At 37.5% G+C, this 19,825-nt stretch overlaps 1 protein-coding gene across 2 annotated transcripts; it reads right to left on the bottom strand.

Annotated features, from left to right (window-relative positions):
- Nucleotides 1-4,359: 4,359 nt before the first annotated feature.
- On the bottom strand, nucleotides 4,360-5,460 carry LOC127075470 (heat shock 22 kDa protein, mitochondrial). Of its 2 annotated transcripts, none has more exons than NM_001426845.1 (2): nucleotides 5,099-5,458; nucleotides 4,360-5,016 (listed from the first exon to the last, which is right to left on the bottom strand). In NM_001426845.1, exons 1-2 carry the CDS (start codon nucleotides 5,298-5,300, stop codon nucleotides 4,610-4,612), a joined length of 609 nt encoding a protein of 202 aa, NP_001413774.1. In that variant the 5' UTR covers nucleotides 5,301-5,458; the 3' UTR covers nucleotides 4,360-4,609. The 2 variants fall into 2 exon arrangements, with proteins under 2 accessions (NP_001413774.1, XP_050872895.1); XM_051016938.1 differs by having other exon boundaries at nucleotides 4,428-5,016; nucleotides 5,096-5,460.
- Nucleotides 5,461-19,825: the final 14,365 nt, after the last annotated feature.

The raw sequence follows: 19,825 nt of genomic DNA, 5'->3' as shown, positions 1-19,825 counted from the left end.
CTTCTAATATGGCAGGGAACCTTCCATAGTGAAGACCAAGGTCCTTGGTTTTCAGTAGATAGCCAAAAATCCTTGTAATTGCCTTCCAATGTTCATTACTTGGATTACTAGTAAATCGACTCATTTTACTAACTGCAAATGATATGTCGGGTCTGGTACATTGCATTAGGTACATTAGACACCCTATTGCACTTGCATATTCCAATTGAGTCACTGATCTTCCATTATGCTTTTGAAGTTTGTTGGCATGATCAAATGGAGTGGTTACTTCCTTAAAGTTTAGATGTTTAAACTTATCAAACATTTTCTCAATATAGTGGGTTTGACTAAGTTCATAACCCCCACTATTTCGCTTAACCTTGATCCCTAAAATTGTGTCAACAAGTCCAAGATCTTTCATCTTGAAAGTGGATGTTAGAAACTTCTTTGTTTCTAAGATTCCTTTTAAATCATTACTAATGATCAACATATCGTCGACATATAGACAAAGGAATATTACAGTGGTTTTGCACGTCTTTGTGTATAAACACTTGTCACAAGAATTAGGAATAAATCCATTTGAGAGTATTACAGAGTCAAATTTTTGATGCCACTGTTTTGGTGCTTGTTTTAGTCCGTATAAGGATTTGACAAGTTTACACACCTTTTGTTCATTTCCAGGAAGCAGGTAGCCTTCCGGTTGTTCCATGTAGATTTCCTCATCGAGATCTCCATTTAGGAACGCTGTTTTAACATCCATCTGATGGATTATAAGATCATTCAAAGATGTTAAGGCAAACAACAATCTAATAGTAGTTGTTCTTGCTACTGGTGCGTATGTGTCGAAGTAATCTATGCCTTCTTTCTGTCTAAATCCTTTTGCCACTAATCTGGCTTTATAAGTGTTTAGAGTACCATCGCTATGGTATTTCTTCTTAAACACCCACTTGCATCCAATGGGCCTTGATCCCTTAGGTAAGTCAACCAGTTCCCAAGTGTGGTTTGATACAATTGAATCCATTTCATCTTGGATCGCATCTTTCCAAAAAGTGGAGTCCCTTGAAGTTATTGCTTCCTTATAAGTTTTTGGATCATCTTCCACTTGGAGAATAATCGGAATGCGTTGAACAAAGTTCTTACAATTTCCCTCAACAAGATAAAAGGAAATAGATTGAGAATCAATCTCATCTGGTCCTAGATTCTTTGTTTTCCGAATTCTCTTGCTTATCCTAGGCTCGGGTTGTGGTTCAATGATTATAGGAGTGCCTTCAGTTTGTATTTCTACAATCCGAGAAGAGTTATCTTCATGAGATTCTTTATTAGTGGCCGACTCCGATCCTTTATCCTTTGTGATAAGATTTTCAAAGAATTCTACATCCCGAGATTCAACAATTACATTAGATTCTAGATTTAAGAGTCTATATGCTTTACTGTGTTGTGCATATCCTACAACAGCACATCTTATTCCTCGAGGACCCAACTTGATTCTTTTAGGGTCCATGTTTTTGTAGTATGCCACACACCCCCACACTTTAAAGTAACCGATATTTGGCGCTCTGCCTTTCCATGACTCATATGGAGATATACCAGTTTTCTTTAACGGAATTCTATTGATTATATGACAGGCGGACAATAATGCCTCACCCCACAAGTTAAGGGGTAATTTAGAATGCATCAACATGGCATTCATCATCTCTTGATATGTTCGATTCTTTCTTTCTGCCATGCCATTTTGTTACGGTGTTCGTGGTGCCGAACATTCATGTATTATACCGTGCTCTTCACAGAATGCATCAAATTCAATTGAAAAATATTCGCCGCCCCTATCACTTCTAAGGACCTTTATACCTTTATTTAATTGATTTTCGACTTCTGCTTTATAAGTCTTAAAGGCATTAAATGCATCATCTTTATGCTTTAAGAGATATACATGAGTGTATCTAGAGGAATCGTCTATGAATGTAATAAAGTATCTATTCCCTCCACGTGTCAATATGCCATTAAATTCGCACAAATCTGAGTGCACAAGATCAAGTAATTTCGTTTTTCTTTCAACACTTTTGAAAGGCTTCTTAATCATTTTTGATTCAACACATAATTCACATTTTTTGAAATCCTTTATATTACATGAAATTAGTCTAGATTTAATTAGTCTCTTCATAGAACTAATACCACAATGTGCTAATCTATTATGCCATAAAGAAACGGAATCAAGCATGTAAGCGGAATTAGAAATTTCATTAATAATATTATCATTAGTACATAGTTTGATCATTCCCTCTACGGAATATCCTTTTCCAATGAATACACCATTACGGGTCAAAATAAGTTTGCCCGATTCATATACAGATTTAATACCCGGTTTTCCCAATAAATCCCCACTAACAAGATTCCTATTCATGTCTGGAACATGAAGCACATTTACAAGTGTAACTTTCTTTCCAGAAGTGAAGTTAAGTTCGACCGAACCGGTTCCAACAACTTTAGAGCGGACTTCATTTCCCATTTGTACCTCTTGTCCATCAATTGCTTCAGAATAGGTTTTGAATGCAGCCTTGTCATAAGTAACATGCACCGTAGCACAAGTGTCATACCACCAACCTTGAACTTTTTTTTTGATTGCCATAATTTCGCTCACTGTAGCAATTATGTCATCATCTGATCGAATTGCATTGATCTCATTTTTTGCTTTATTTTGTCTGCAATCTCGAGCATAGTGTCCAGGTTTACCGCATACGAAACATCCGTTCTTTGGACCTTTATGACCGCCAGAGTTCTTGAACTTGTTATGTTCTTTGTTTGGTCCAAGATGACTCTTCATGCCATCATGTCTCTTCTTTCACTTGTTGGTCACAGCGTTTGTTTTGAAATGAGCAGGGGATTCTGATTTCTCCCTATCCTTCGATTTCTCCTCGATTCGAAGATGTTTCTGAATTTTCTCCAAGGAGAAGTCCTTGGAACTGTGCAACAATTTCTTTCGGTAGCCTTCCCATGAAGGTGGTAATTTTGCAATAATTGCACCGACTTGGAAGGTCTCAGGGATGTTCATTTTTACTGCCTTTATTTTATTGACCAGTACTTGCAATTCATGCACTTGGGGAAGAATGGGCTTAGAATCTAAGAATTTAAAATTGAAATATTTAGATATTAAGAACTTCTTCGTACCTTCCTCTTCAGCCTTGAACTTGAATTCTAGTGTCTTCCATATTTATATTGCCGATGGATTGTCTGTGTAGAGGTCGTAGAGACGATCAGATAAAGTATTCAGAATGTGTCCACGGCAAAGCAGTTCGTCCTCCTTGTGTTTCTTGCGCTCCTTCTTGAATTCTTCCGAATCATTTTCTGTTGGCTCAGGTATTGGTTGTAGGTCGGGATCAAGAACATAGTGAACCTTCAGGACAGTCATCTTGTCTTGCCATCTTGTGTAATTTGTTCCATCAAATCGATCTAACTTGACAAGAACATGACAAATCGATCTAATTTGCCTCTACGCCCACGTCCCCGGTCCCGGAACCGGAGTCGGTGTCGCCGGTGACAACACCGACGAGGGTCCATTGGTTGTGTCAAGTGGCATAATGCTTGGGACCACCACATGTCCGTGTGGCACCTTATTCTCTTTGTTCCTTTGGTGAGTTAAAGTCCCAAAGCATTTATAAATGCTTTAAAGGATGTCTCCACTTTCTATGTGGGACTTAAAGCAAAACATTAAATGCTATTTAACTCTTTTGTCATTTTGGAACATGAAAAATATTCTATTTTTGTTGCTATGAACATCTTCTCAAAGATGAGTCATGCAACAATGTGAATGATGCAAATCATGTTGCTAATTTATTCTTTAAAAATGCGACGTGCTTTATGGTCTACAAGAACTATCGTTTACGATCGTGACACTACATCCATAAACCATTTTTAGAGAACTTTGTGGGGGTAAAGTGGACGCAAAATTATTTTTCTTAACTACTTATCACCCAAGAACGTATGAACAAACTGAAGTAGTAATATACATGAATGTATGAACAGACAAGTAATAAACTCTTTCTACTCTTTTTAGGGAATTATTCTTACAAGTTTGAAGATGTGGAAAGAACTTTTATCACGTGTGGAATTTGCCTACAACGCATTTTCTTTTTGAATTAGTCAAGGAGAAAGACTAAAAGATTAGGAGAGATTTGTGATGCCATATTATCAGCTTACATTTATAGTAAATTGGAGTACATAGCTAAAGATCTAAAAATGTGAAGTCAATTAGAAGATAATCTACATTCTAACTAACTCTGAATGACCTTAGATAATTTAATAACCGGCTAACAAACTGGGGAATGATAAACGACTAACTATATCTATGTACATATCAAAGTGAATGATAAACAACTAACTATGTGTGTAACTGTATCATTTTTATGTAATAAAGAACTAGACTATTCACATATTCTAAGAAAGCAAAGAAATTTATCCAAGAATAATTGTGAAAGTCATTTAACATAAGTTCTTTTAAAGAGAAAAAACAAGATGTAATTAACCGTAGTTGACAATCCTTACAAGAAAAAGTTAAAGTGTTCAAATCCAGATCCATCAAGATCTAGATTCAAGAGCTCGTACAAAAGAAAAAGAAGCAAAATGTGATACTATTCTAATCAACCTTGACGTTAATGACATTGTTCCTTTCTTCTTCCTTCATTTTAGGCACAGTAACCTTGAGCACGCCGTTTTTCATCTCAGCTTTAATCACATCAATCTTGTAAAGCTTTTCAGGTAAATCAATTCTGCTCGAGAATCGACGACCACTTTTCTCCTTTTCCTCGCTTTCTTTAGCACCTTCTTCACCTTTAATGGTAAGAGTGTTCTGTTCCACAGAGATCTTCACGTCTTCTTTACCGAGTCCAGGCATATCCAAACGGAGAAACAGAGCATCCTCTGTCTCTCTCGCATCCCATCCGCGTCGCGAAGCAGCAGAAAGGACCGGATTGTCCGTCAGTAAATCCACCATGTTTAGGACTTGACTTAAGCTCCGTGGGGGAGAAAACGGATCGAACACATCTAAAATAAATATAAGCAAGGAAATTTATATTATATACTAGTGAATCAAATCAACATAACAAAAGAGAGCGATAAGAACTACTTGAGAGAAGAAGATCATCGCGGCGAGTGCGAGGGAAGGAGTGACGATAAACATCAACGTTACGGTCATCGGAGTGTTGATCGTACTGGCGCATGGCGTTGGTGTTGAAAGAGCGGGAAGCGGAAGAGGCGACGGGGCGAAGAAAAGAGCTTGAAAGAAGGCCGGAAGAGAGGAATCGCTTGAGTGCAAGTGAGGAAGCCATTGAGATTGCGGGAGAAGATTGTTGTTTAAGAGTAGAGAATGGATTCTGCAAATTCTGTTAGCAAAAATGGGAGAGGCGGTTGTATTTGAAGGAGAGAAAGGTAGGGAGTAGAAGGTGCTGGAACAATGTCTAGAAGGTTCCAGCACTCAGATATTCCGTCTAAATGCTTCTTGAAGGATCTCCCGTCTAATTAATTAGTAGTATCTTATTTTGTTATAAATAAATAAATTAATATTTTAATGACTTTTAGTTTTAGTTTTACTTCCGACCAATTTTTAATAATTTTTTCTTTTAGAAATTTAGAGACTACCTAAATTTAGTTACATATTCTAATTCAATAAAAATTATACATTTTTTTTATTAGTGATGGGATGTTAGAGTCATGCGAAGTATTATTTCATGATCGTTGGATTAAAGCATTAAAGACTTAAACGAATAGAACGTTGAGGAGTGAATTTATGTGAAAAGACATGTGAAATAGGTAGACCTTCATTTCAACTAGAAATAGACAATTTTACCCTTCATCGTATCAATCACCGTCTAATTCAATTAGATATTTGTCTGCACATCATGTTGCATCTAGGGATGTCACAGGACATAGAATGTGCAGATGATATTTCCCCACTCCTCGCCCCGCCCCCAAATATTTTTCTCATTCCCGTCCTCGTTTCTCGCCACGGGGAAATATTATTCCCCATCCCCATCTCTACAAATCCCCACTTAGAATCGGAGATCCATAGAGATCGAGTCTTAAATTTTTTTCTATATTTTTCGATAAAAACTATGACACTAGTATTTTATTATTTTTTTTCCTTTTAAAAAATATATATTTTGCATCTTTCTTTTTTTTAAAATAAAAACATATCTTGTATCAATAACAAAAGAAATACAAAAACACTTACCGATACAAAAACATAACCAATAATTTACTAATTGAATGAAAAATAGGTTATTAATTGAAGTATAGTGAAGTTGAGGAGTAATTACCATAAGCACAATGAACAAAAGAGAATGATTGTTATGACGATGATGGAGATGAGAACAAAGGAGATGAGGAATGAAGGAGGCAAAAGGAATTGAGAAAATAAGAAGAGGAGATGGTATGTACATTTTATGTAGTGGATGTACTTTTTTAGGGTTTGCTACTTGGGTAGTGAAACAATACATTATACAATGAAACAAAAAAATAAAATTATCCACTAATAACTCTTTATTTTATAATATACTAATTATTATTTTCATGAAAAAAACATGCAAAATTATATAATATATTATACTACATCTGTTTCTTTATAAAAAAGACAACTCATTTTTTGAGTTAATTGAATAATCAATATATTTAGGCAATAAACCAACCAAATACATTGGTTTTTCAATGAACCTAAAAATGAGTTATATCTTATATAAAGGAACGGAGGTAGTATAATATATTATATATACAAGTTAAATAATATGGTCGGGGTCGGGGAATCCATGGGGCGGAGGGTACTTCCCTGATCCCCGCCCCGAAGTATCATCAGGGAAATTTTCCCCTCCATCCCCGTCCCCACGAGGAAAAATATCCTCGACTTTAGAGCTCCACACAGATAATCCTCACAGGGATCTCCATTAACAGATGCAAATTGACATCCCTATTTTATCACGCATGAACAATTGCAATCTCTCTTGATATATAAGGGGAATCACATCATTTTATGTATTCAAATCCACCCTCACTGACACATGACTTCTAATTCTCTTACTAACTTAAGTGTTAGAGTGCTAACTTTGCAAGTCCGTCTCCCTCCATTACATCGGAAGCATTGTTCCGCCGTAGTGAAACACAACTCCACCACCTCATATTCTATTTTTAGTTCCTAACCGAACATTGGCGCCGTATGTGGAAATCGATTTCTAATTCCGGGTAATTTTAACGAAAAACCATAGTTTCTCTACCAAAGATCCATATCATCATTCTCCTTTCTTGAAGCACCAATATCATCCTCTGATAGATCTATTATCAGACTCATCAAACATGGTGACATCCAAAGTCACTTGATTTATCGTCCAACAACAAAATGTTAATGTGGTCGTGGAAGCTGCAAAAGCCCCACCTCATCATTCAAAAGACTCAAGTTATATATGATGTTTTAAGTCAATGTTTAATGAGGCAATTGACTTGAAGTTGTGAAAGAGGGGAAGTGTCAAAACTTGACAGGTTATACGCATAACGCGTCTGAGTGATTAGTTTAATGTAAAAGATATCAGAGTAATTGCCAAAGTACTAAGGTATCACACACATACACACACATGATCTTTTTAAAACCTCATTGGATTTAATTAAACTTATTAAAACCTATGAATACATATATGTAATTGGTTAAAAATTGTTTCTGATAAAGTAGAGAAACTAACTAACTGTCTAAATCGATTAAGGATTTGGTCCAATCGATTAAAGCAACGAGAAGACCTTTTAACTGATTAGAATACCCGTTAATCAATTAAATAATATAGTCGTTTTAGGATTTCCTTTTCTTGATTAGGGTTTTTTACCTTTTAGAGTGATTTAATCGATTAAATAATTTAATTTGGCCCATGGATCATTTCTTTCTTTAGACATGTTTTTTCCTATACAAATGAGGTTTCTCCTTATTTCATTTCACACTAGTTTTTCAAAATAAAACTATTTATATCATTCTTTTTATTCGCTTATTCTATATTTTTCTATTTTTCACTAAAGTTGCTTTACTGTCTTGAGAGTGAAAAGTCCTTTGTGAGAATTTTGTCGTACTGGTTCGGTGCTAATATTGTATTTTACTCAAGAGAAAATTTTCTCTTGTGTAATATTTTTGTAAGAATTGTTGTTTGGTTCTCGAGTTCAACCTGTGAAAAATTATGTTTGGTTATTGAGTTTAGCAAGTAAAAATTCAGTTTGGTTCTTGACCTCAACCTGTGAAAAACTTTGTTTGGTTATCGAGTTTAACTAATAAACGCCATGCTTGGTTCTTGAACTAAACTTTTGAAAAGATTTGATTGTTTATTGAGTTTAACGAGTAAAAACTCGTTTTGGTTCTTAAGCTAAAATCGTGAAAAGCTATATTTGGTTATTGAGTTTAGCTGGTGGAAAACTTTATTTTCTTTTCGAGTCCATCCTAGTAAAAGCTTTGTTTGGTTTGTGAAATCTCTATTTGGCTTGGAGATTAACCTTTGAAAAATATCTTGTTTGTTGTAATAAGGTTCGTGGAAAATCCTATGAAAATATCAAATCATTTTAGTGGAAACTCTCAAGAGAAAATCCTTGGGTACAAGAGTAGACCAAGAAGTTAGGTCGAACTTGTATAAATATACGATGCACTCTTTCTAACTTTTTTCTCTTTATCACTTGGTCAACAAGTGACATCAGAGGCTAACTCCTATTTTAAGACTAATAATCTCGGGAGGAAGGAATGATTACGAACAATTCACTAAACAACCCCACATCCTTTAATGGAAGCATATGCTTTTTGGAAAGAGAATATGATAGTTTTTATAGAAAGATGGATTATTATATTTAGAACATTGTGAAAAATGTTCTTTTGTTCTTACCCATCAAGTTAATTGTGTTTTGATAAACAAAGATGAAGATTATTAGACTAAATAAAAAAGAGAAAAAATGTTACGCAAATTAAAAGCTAAAACTATCATCACTACTGCTCTTGGTCTTGCTGAGGTTTTTTTGTTTTTTGTTTTTCACAAGACTGTAAAAGAAATGTGGGACACCCTTCAAGTTATCCATGAAGGAACAAATTAGGTAAAATAGAAAATTGAAACACATTAACTCATTAGTATGATCTTTTCAGAAAGTAACCCGAAGAAAATATTTATGATATGCAAAAACGATTCGTTCACATTATGAATCACATGTAAACTATGGGTAAATTTTTTACAAATCAGAACTTGATTGTAAAAGTCCTTGGATGCTTCAACCATAGTTGGAAACCCAAAATCATTGTAATTTCTAAATCTAGAGGCTTTTATCATCCATGGATTTGGATACTTTATTTGATAAATTGTAGGAACTCGAAATGTAGTTGAAGAGTCTTGTTGATGATAAAGAGGGTGACAATAAGAAAAAAAGAAGTTTTGCTCTAAAAGTTAAAATTTCAAATACATGAAGTCAGAAGATGAAGACTTTCAAAGTAAAAGTGATGAAACATGACCCTCATGTTTTGAAAGTTTAAAGAATTTCTAAGGCATGAAAAACAAACTTCAGAATCTCAAGAGTAACAAGTTGATCAACACAAGAACGGAGGAAGATCCTCATTTACTCCTACATGTTATGAATATGGAAGGAAGGGACACATAAATCAACATGAGTAGGAGTGAGGTGCATTCTATGCTCCCACTTTTACTTAGTTTAATTAGCTTTTAGTTTGTAATAATATGGTTGGATCATAATTTTTTTTATTTAGGCTCAAGACTTAAATTTGTGTGTTATTTCAAATTTTAAGTGCGCTAACAACTTTCATCTTATTACAAGATCTTGACGTTATTACTTGGCGTACGACTATGCAAATGGTGTGTTTATTTTTCAAATAAAGGATAAAACATGAAAAGTGGAAAAAGAATCAAAAGGAAGTTGAAGTAGAGAGAAAGAGAGGCAAAAATCTTCATCAAGAGGAAAAAGAAGATGCTAACAAATAAGGAAAGACATGATTTGCCATCACTTTGCCAATTCAATGATTAATTCAAACCAAAATAATTTTTTTCATCAAGTTTGGTTGTCCTCCACCATTTATTACCTTGTTTTTGATACTCTTACTGTGATAATTTAGCCACTCATAACTATTTATATTTGTGGCAGAACATTTTTATATTTTATTTGTGTATGCATTTAATTCTGGAAATAAGAATCATATGTCTATTACCTTATAAATAGAGGGGGAATAATGAAAAAAACAATATTTTGATTGAAAAATGGGCTCTTTGAGTTTTCAGAGCATTCCTTGTTTTCAATTCATGATTGGACCAAGTTCGATATTATCAAGAATTCATAGTCTTGTGGCAATCTTCACTTCAAAAGCTTATCAATATTTCTTGGATTAGACAGAGTGTGGAGCCCTTTTATATCAAACGTTATCATTCTTCTTTATTCTATGTTCTTGTTTTGATTCTGTCCCCTAATCATTTTTGTGCCAAAATGATTCCAAAGTCAATAAAATCATTGCATTTGAGTCACAAGAATACAAAGTACAAAAGAACCCATATCCAGTTTGTTGCCTTGGTAGTAAATGAGTTATTTCAATATTTATTCACTCATCACATAGGTATGAATATTAAGAGTAATATTTATACTGGATTGACCCGCTATGAGAATACTATATAGAAAGTTATGCAAAATGTCATAAGTTATTCTCGTGGTGATAATGGTGTACACCACCCTTCGACCTGAAACCACTATGGACCCTAGATGTAGAGTCGAGTGCTTTATTGCTGATCAAACATTGTCCGTAACTGGATAATCATAAAGACAGTTGATGGGTACTCCACGAAGCATGTTGAGGGACATGAGTCTAGATGGAATTTGCCCATCCTGTGTAACAGGATAAATGTCTGTGGGCCCAATATTTAACTGGACAAGGATGACACGGTCTATGCCTTGTGTTCAATATAGACATAAGGGCAAAGGGGTAATTATACACATAAGTATTATCACAGAAGGATTTGTCAGATCACATGACATTTTCGTGTCTTTGGTAGCAGTGATGTGTTGCTAGATACCGCTCACTGTTTATTATGTTAAATACGTGATTTAATATAATTGTCAATGCCGCAAAAACCTACAGGGTCACACACAAAGGACAGATTGATGAGAGATAGAGTAACTAAGGAACACCGTAAGGTACGGTGCACTTAAGTGAATTGTAGAACATTGTAAGGTACGGTGTACTTAAGTAGAATACGAAATATGGTAAGGTACCACGCGCTTAAGTGATTTTGGCATATTATAAGATATGGGCCAAATACACTTAAGTGGGCTTTTTAGCTTGAAGCCCACACAAGTGGTTCTATAAATAGAACCCTTGTGCAGAAGCATTCAGTGCGGTTGCATTTTTGTTTTCTCTTTCTCTCTCTCACTCAAAGCCTTCATTCATAGCAGCTAGCACTGAGATTGAAGGAATCTGTTCGTGTGGACTGAGTAGAGGCGTTTTCGTCGTTCAACGTTCGTGATCGCTCCGTAGATCTGCATCAAAGGTTTCAATCGTCACAAGAGGTAAATAGTCTATCACTGATCATGCCCATTCGTAAGGATCACTAAAGGAGAAAATTTTAATTTCCGCTGCGTTTTGGATCGCCGTTCTCCTTCAGTGGTATCAGAGCCACTTACGAAACCATGCATCAGATAGCTGTTCATTTTCTATATTAATATGATTAAAAGACAGAATGAATCAAAGAATAAACGAGTAATTAAATTTGGCATCATGTATGTACAATTTGGATGATTGATGTTGACTATGCTTCGGAACCGACATTAGTATGATGAAGCAGTGATACATCGATCGTCCATAGGTTACGCAATTGAGACCGATCAACTTATATATGATATAAGTAATCCTAATGCAAAGTAAGGTATATATGATATAATGTTTCTGTTTCCTTCATTCAAACACTAAATGGTTGTTTTCCTTTGAGCGATCAATGGTCATTTGCTTCGGAATCCGACATTAGTATGGTGAAGCAATGACCTATTGATTAATCATAATGAATCAACAATCGAGGTGTGTTTGACGGTATGAAATGGGTGCATTAGGGTTAGTGACGGCACAAGGGTTGTGCCGTCAAGGAGTTGTGAATTTAGGGCTTGTTGGAACATGTCTGTTGATTGTTTCAAAGCGCTGATGTTTTGGCCGCGTGACGATCGTCATGGACCTGTGACGATCGTAACAAGCTGGACGTGACGGTCGTCACATGCTTTGTGACGGTCGTCACATGCTTTGTGACGGTCGCCACATTCACAGATCCAGAATTCTAGGCGTTTCTGTTATTTTGGCCGCGTGACGTTCGTCATGGGCCTGTGACGGTCGTAACAAGCTGGACGTGACGGTCGTAACATGCTTGTGACGGTCGTCACATTCACAGAGTCAGAATTCTCAGGGTTTTCTGTTTTGTGGCTGCGCAAGAGTTGTGTTGATGCAAAACAACGTCGATTTCAAATGAATTGTTCGCCAAAATTTAATTTGGTTTTAATTAATTAAAAGAATTAAAATTAATAATAATAATGTGTTTATTATTATTGCCTTGTGGTGATCAGTTATGACCTTAGTTTTCCTTTATTTTGTTTTGGGTGTTAAAATACGACCTGCGTATCATGCCTCTCCTTTTAATTTCTTAATGTAACTTCTTTTCTCATCTCAATCCCTCGTATGTAAAACGAGTTTCTTTTATGTAATGTAATGTCATGAAGAAAGAGAACAATTCAATATCAAAGGAGGACAATCTTGAAGATCAAAGGAGGACAACCTTGAAGATCTTGCTTGGAGAAGCTTAGATCGTTATTAGGTTAGCTTAGGTTCTCTCATTGGCTTGGGAGAACAATTGCGCTAGGGGCCATAACTGTTTCATTATGTATGTTGATGCATGTGAATGTATGTTGATGCATGTGAATATATGTTGCTGCATGTGAGAGACGATTTATATGATAAATAAGCTGGTGAGATCAGAATAATTGCAATTCCCTCAAAAATTAAATATTAAGTTTATGCTTTCCAAGTTTTAGCACTTATCAAGACTAGTATCGGATAATGTAGGTTTCGCCTACGCGAGGTGCATGTTCTATATTAGTAAGGTGCAATGGGATAATTGTAATATCCAATTGCTAAAACAATGGGTCAAACTTAACTAAAAAAATTATAATAAGATTATATATGTTTAGAAGCAAGAGTTGGAAATGATCCATATGATGGATTGGAATAAGGAGTTATTCACCCAACTAAAATTTTCGAGAGTTGTATGAGATACAATTGGAAGGAGTTCCTACCTAAATAACCTAGTTTTGTGTAATCCGCCTACACGGGCTTAGAACAAAGTGAAATATGAATCTCGACCCACTAGAAAATCTTCCAACGGGATTTTCTGAATCAAATGATGAGGGTCATTTGTTTTGAGTAAAATAGTGGGAGCATATTTAATTAAAGGCCTAATTAAATATGTTAATGATACTTATATTTTCATTAATCTCAACAAGCACCTCTAACAAACATTTTGCGATCAATCCTTGACAAAGAAAAATTTTGGGACAAATTTTCTGGATTGGCACCGAAATCTGAGGATTGTCCTCAAACATAATAGAAAGCTGTGTGTCTTGGAGAAACCTGTTCCTGAAGAGGAACCTCTTAGTTCTGCACCTAAGGCAGAAAGAGATGCTTATAAGAAGCATGTCGATGATGCCAATGAAACTGCTTGTCTCATGTTGGCTACCATGAGCTCAGAGTTGCAAAAGCAACATGAGAACATGGCAGCGTTCGATATGATCGAACACCTGAAGATGCTCTATCAAGAGCAATCAAGGCATGAGAGGTTTGAAGTTTCAAAAGTCCTTTTTCAAGGCAAGTTAGCTGAGGGAGCCCCTGTAGGTCCCCATGTGCTCAAAATGATTGGGTACGTGGAAAACCTTGAAAGGTTGGGTTTTCCCCTCGGAAAGGAACTTGCGACTGATTTGATCTTGCAATCATTGCCAGATAGATTCATTCAACTTGTCCTAAATTTCAATATGAATGATATGGACAAATCTCTTCCTGAACTGCTAGCCATGTTAAGAACTGCTGAGCAGAATCTGAAGACAAAAGGGAAGTCCATTCTGATGATCGGAAATGGAAAGAGACATAACAAAAGGCCCACCAAGCAGGGTGATAAAGGGAAAGGCAAGGAAGTTGCCAAACCCAGACCCACTGTTGCTGCTTTGAAGCCTCGTGGAGACATAGCAAAGGCAGACACCTGCTTCCATTGCGGTAAAACCGGACACTGGAAGAGAAACTGCCCAAAGTACTTGGAAGATACAAAGAATGGAGTAGAGACTTCAACTTCAGGTATTTTTGTTATTAAAATAAATTTATCTACTTCTGCATCATGGGTATTAGATACCGGATGCAGTTCTCACATTTGTACAAATGTGCAGGGGCTGAAAAGGAGTAGAGATTTGGCAAAAGGTGAAGTTGACCTACGAGTTGGCAATGGAGCAAAGGTTGTTGCTTTAGCCGTAGGAACTTATGTATTGACTTTACCTAGTGGTTTAATAATTCAGTTAGAGAACTGTTATTATGTACCTGCAATTAGCAGGAATATTATTTCCATTTCTTGTTTGGACAAGTTTGGTTTTTCATTTATAATAAAGAACAATTGTTGCTCAATTTATTTGAATGATATATTCTATGCTACTGCACAAATGAGCAATGGACTATATGTCCTTGATCTCAAAATGCCTATCTATAATATTAATACTAAAAGGGTGAAACCTAACGAGTTAAAACCAACTAGGTAAGAATATTAAAACTCTTTGATCAAATCGAGGTGGTGAGTATTTAAGCCTAGAGTTTGATGACCATCTGAAAGAGTGTGAGATCCTATCCCAACTTACTCCTCCTGGAACACCCCAATGGAATGGTGTATCTGATAGAAGAAATCGAGCACTGTTGGACATGGTCCGATCTATGATGAGTCACACCGATCTTCCAAACTCCTTTTGGGAACATGCACTATTGACAGCAGCTTACACACTTAACCGTGTTCCATCCAAAAGGTTGAGAAGACACCATATGAGATATGGAGTGGTAAGAAACCACATATGTCTTACATGAAGATTTGGGGTTGCGAAGTTTATGTGAAACGACAAATTTCAACTAAGCTTGAGCCCAAATCTGACAAATGCTTATTTGTGGGTATCCTAAAGAAACAAGAGGGTACTACTTCTACAATCCTTCTGAGGGAAAAGTGTTTGTCGCTCGAACTGGAGTTTTCCTAGAAAAGGATTTTATTTCCAAAGGAATCAGTGGGAGGAAAGTAGAGCTTGAAGAAATTCAAGAATCACAAAGCATTGATACACCTATGGAGGAATTAGAGAAGGAAACACAAGTAGTTGTGGAAGAGCAACCTGCTCAAGTAGAACAAGACCAGTGTAGGTCAGGCAGGATACGTCACCTACCTGAGAGATATGGATATCTCATAACTGATCAAGGTGATGTATTACTCATGGATCAAGATGATCTTGTGACCTACCAAGAGGCCATAATTGGTCCCGAGTCTGAGAAGTGGCTAGAAGCCATGAAATCTGAAATGGATTCCATGTACACAGACCAGGTTTGGACCTTGGTAGAGCCTCCTGTAGGAGTTAACCCTATAGGATGCAAGACTGGTTGCAAAAGGATATAAACAAATTCATGGGGTTGACTATGATAAAACCTTTTCACCAGTTGCAATGCTTAAATCTGTTCGGGTTTTACTTGCTATCGCTGCATATCATGATTATGAAATATGGCAGATGGATGTCAAAACTGCTTTCCTTAATGGGAATCTTCTTGAGGATGTGTACATGACACAGTCGGAAGGATTTGACATACCAGAAGAAGCCCAAAAGATATGTAAGTTACAAAGATCAATCTATGGATTGAAGCAAGCTTCCAAAAGCTGGAATCTTTGTTTTGATGAAACAGTAAAACAATATGGATTCATCAAGAACAAAGACGAGCCTTGTGTCTACAAGAAGGTTAGTGGGAGCATGATCAATTTCCTGGTATTATATGTAGATGACATATTACTCATTGGAAACAATGTCCCTACCCTGCAACAAGTAAAGTCTTGGTTGGGGAAATTCTTTTCTATGAAGGACCTAGGTGAAGCATCCTATATGTCGCAACCTAAAAAAAGGAATGCGAAAAAAACAACCGGCGAAAAAAGAAAAGACAAAAGAGTCGCCACCGTGCGTTATTTATCCCAAAGGAGGGAAAGGAAACGCTCGAAGTAAACCTGGCAAACGGAAAAGAGAAGACAAGGTCTCGCAACCAAATCTTGGGTTCGGGAGTCGATTATGCGAAGGGAAGGTATTAGCACCCCTATGCATCCGTAGTACTCTACGGGATCCACTTTTGTTGTTCTTGTCTAAAGGGTGTGGGTTTATCTAATGTACTATTTACTAAAAGATGGGTCAAAAGAAAATGACTCGCACGGATGTCGCATCCATTGCATACGTATCTCATCTGAATATGAGAATCAGAGTCTTTGTAGCTCGGCTACCTATGGGTTAAAGAGGAGTGTGCTCGCTAAGACATCGCGTCTTATGCCTACGTATCTCATCTGGAATTAGAATCAGAGCAAACCGTAGTTCGGCTAACTACGGGCTAAGGGTTGTGTTTTTTAGATGAACGACGTTACTACGCAATCTACCGGATGCTCGACCTTTGGAGAATTACTCGCCTGTAGTAGAAGGAGTTAACGTGTTCTTAGGAGAAGAAAAATCAATGAGTTTGTTTGTGTTTTAGGAATGCTCATGCAAAAAGGAAGTCCTAGACGAAGGAACCGTGCTACCTTAATTGACATGCAAACGAGAGACTATACGAAGCCTAGCAATCCTATGGGGAGGCGATCACACCATACAAAACAAACATGCATAAAGTAAACAGCCAACAAGGGGGCTCAAACATACGTGGGTAGGGCTTTAGTCAAGAGAGGTCATATCAACCTCGACAGACAAGCCATGGAAAGGTAATCAAATGGGCTCTTAACCACTGACATTGAATGTCAGGGTGAGCAGATCAAAAGAGTAATGAGGATAAGACCTCATAGCTCTTAACCCTGGACAGGGTGAGCTCATGACAAAAAGTGGGGATTCAGAAAGGTGGAACCCTCTCGACTGACTGACCGGACAAAAGATATTGGGCTTTTATTCTGAAACATCGACACGTAGTGCGAGCATAACGAACGACACACTGAATAACGGGGGATTGACTACTAATCCCTTTTATCCGTCAATTGCCTCTTCAGGGAGGTCTTTAGCACTGGTGCCTCTTCTTGGAGGTCTTTGGGTACAAAAGTAAACAAACAATTGAGGTCTTCCAGCTAAGAAAGCGGTAAAATGCGGGAAAGATAAAGGGATCAAGAGATCTACCACACGGATAAAGATCCGAAGTAACAACAACTAAAGAAACAAGAAACCCAGAGGTCTCTCAAGCTAGCATCATCAAAGAAAGCAAGTCAGCAAAGCAATCAGAATAAATCTCCAAATGGTATCCCGTAAATAAAGTGGAATACCAAGCAAGCTATCTCTTCAAGAGTCATGTGAGCCCTCACAAAAACTCAACAAACAGGTTAGAGAAACAAGATAGGGTGCAATCAAGAGTTGCACCAAACAGAAGAATCATAGCAATAACAGTGTCAGGTGAGCAGTGTACGGATGCAATAAAAAGCATGTCATAACGAACACAACACAGATTGGAGAGAAAACAGAAAAAAAGCTACTGTCACGATCGCTACTGCTTCGCCTAGCGAAGCGTCGCTGCAGGCTCGCCTAGCGATGGGCTAGCGAACGCCTACGGGTTTTGGATTCTTCTTTGATAACAGTATGGTTTCAGAAATTAAGTGATCAAACATTCAAGGCATTGTTCTATATATTCGTGCATATCTAAACCCCCAGGCAAAACCTAACTATACCCACTCTCCCGGATTCAACCATAATTCCTCATACATTCGAAAATTTCAAATTGAAAGCATAAAGTAATGGAAATAGGGCAAACCTGACTGGAGAGATCGAAAGAAATTGAATTGCACTGTTGGTTTGCAGAACAATCTTATGGTTTATATGAGAGGGAATTGGTTCTTTGCAGATGAGTTCCCTTCAGTCTCTGGAGGCTGCTCTGAATTCTGTTAGCTTTTCTCTCTTTGTTCTCTCTTAGGGTTAGGTCAGCTTTTGCCTTTTTGGAGATGGAAGTCTAGAATTTATAACCTGAATTTCGTGGCTTTGTGGGCTCAAATGAGAGGTCCAAGTCCAAGATTCTGCTGTTATATTTTTCAAAAACGCGTGCGCTTCGCCTAGCGAAGAATTTGCTCGCCTAGCGAGCATGACAGTTCAGCCTCGCTAAACGAACCACGCTGCTCGCCTAGCGAGCATGACAGCTCAGGCACAGACTTTTGCTCCTTCGAGATTAGCGTTTTGAATGATGAATAGACCCCATTTGAACATGTTGGAAGTAACTCGAGTCATTCCCTTGTGTTGACTGACCACCCAGATAGAACCCACAAAGTGTCTTGGATGACGTTCAAGCTTCTTGGATCTGATTTTGATTGATATGATGCAATGCAATTTGAAATGTTAAATGACCTAAAAATGAATGCATGAATGAGGGGGGGGGGGGATTTGAGGTGCTACAGCTGCCCCTATTCAATCAACTGGAGACCCGAAAAGAAGAAAGCAGCGGCTTTCGCACTTTCAAGGTATCAAGGGATTGAATACAATAAAAGCCTGAAAATTTGCACTGAAGTGAGGTGAAGTAACAATGCCTGTCAGAATCGGCAAAGAGGTGGTCTTGAAAGAAGAATTCGTCTGGTACGGTGAGACTCGATCTGAATACCGAAAAAGAATGTTAACCTGGATATCAAAATAAATGGTAACACATAAATAACCATGGCCTGAATGCCGCTCATCAGTCTGAATACTGGAAATGAATTCGATATGAGCATCGGAAGATATGATATTATCAATATCGGTCTGAACACCGAGAGACTGGCCTAAATGTCACTTCGGTCTGAATACCGGAAAATTGGCCTGAATGCCACTTCGGTCTGAATACCGGAAAATCTGGCCTGAATGCCACAAGTTGCGTCGACCTGAACGTCGGAAACTTCTTCGATCTGAACATCGGAAAATTGGCCTGAATGCCACTTCGGTCTGGATACCGGAAAATTGGCCTGAATGCCACTTCGGTCTGAATACCGGAAAATCTGGCCTGAATGCCACAAGTTGCGTCGACCTGAACGTCGGAAACTTCTTCGATATGAACATCGGAAAATCGGCCTGAATGCCACTTCGGTCTGGATACCGGAAAATTGGCCTGAATGCCACTTCGGTCTGAATACCGGAAAATTAGCCTGAATGCCACTTCGGTCTGAATACCGGAAACTTTTATGCCTGTCAGCATCGACAGAAATAGGGAAAGATAATTGAGGCGGCACGTGGGCCAACGACCTATGTTGGGGGTAATAGGTCATGAACAACCTTCAGTCTGAGCACTGGAAACAACTTCTGGTTTATCACTTGGGATACCGAGAATGTCTTATGCGTACATGCGTACGTTTGAATTTTCCGATGGCGTAATGCTCCATGAAAATGGAAATGCTACACGATTTGGGAGGATGCAATGCAATATGATTCTATATGCAGGGATGCAAAAGGCTAGGTTAGAGAGAACGCCAAGCTGTGGCAAGGAATTCTGCTGGGGAAATGATCACCATCTTCTGGACCCTGGCAAGGCTGTTGAAGATGCGCAACACAAAGAACTCTGTGGGGAAATGACCCGCCACAC

This window comes from Lathyrus oleraceus, chromosome 4, assembly GCF_024323335.1.
Source record: "Lathyrus oleraceus cultivar Zhongwan6 chromosome 4, CAAS_Psat_ZW6_1.0, whole genome shotgun sequence".
Taxonomy (NCBI): Eukaryota; Viridiplantae; Streptophyta; class Magnoliopsida; order Fabales; family Fabaceae; genus Lathyrus; species Lathyrus oleraceus.
Note: the sequence above shows the minus strand (reverse complement) of the source record. Positions and strands in the feature narration are given on the sequence as shown.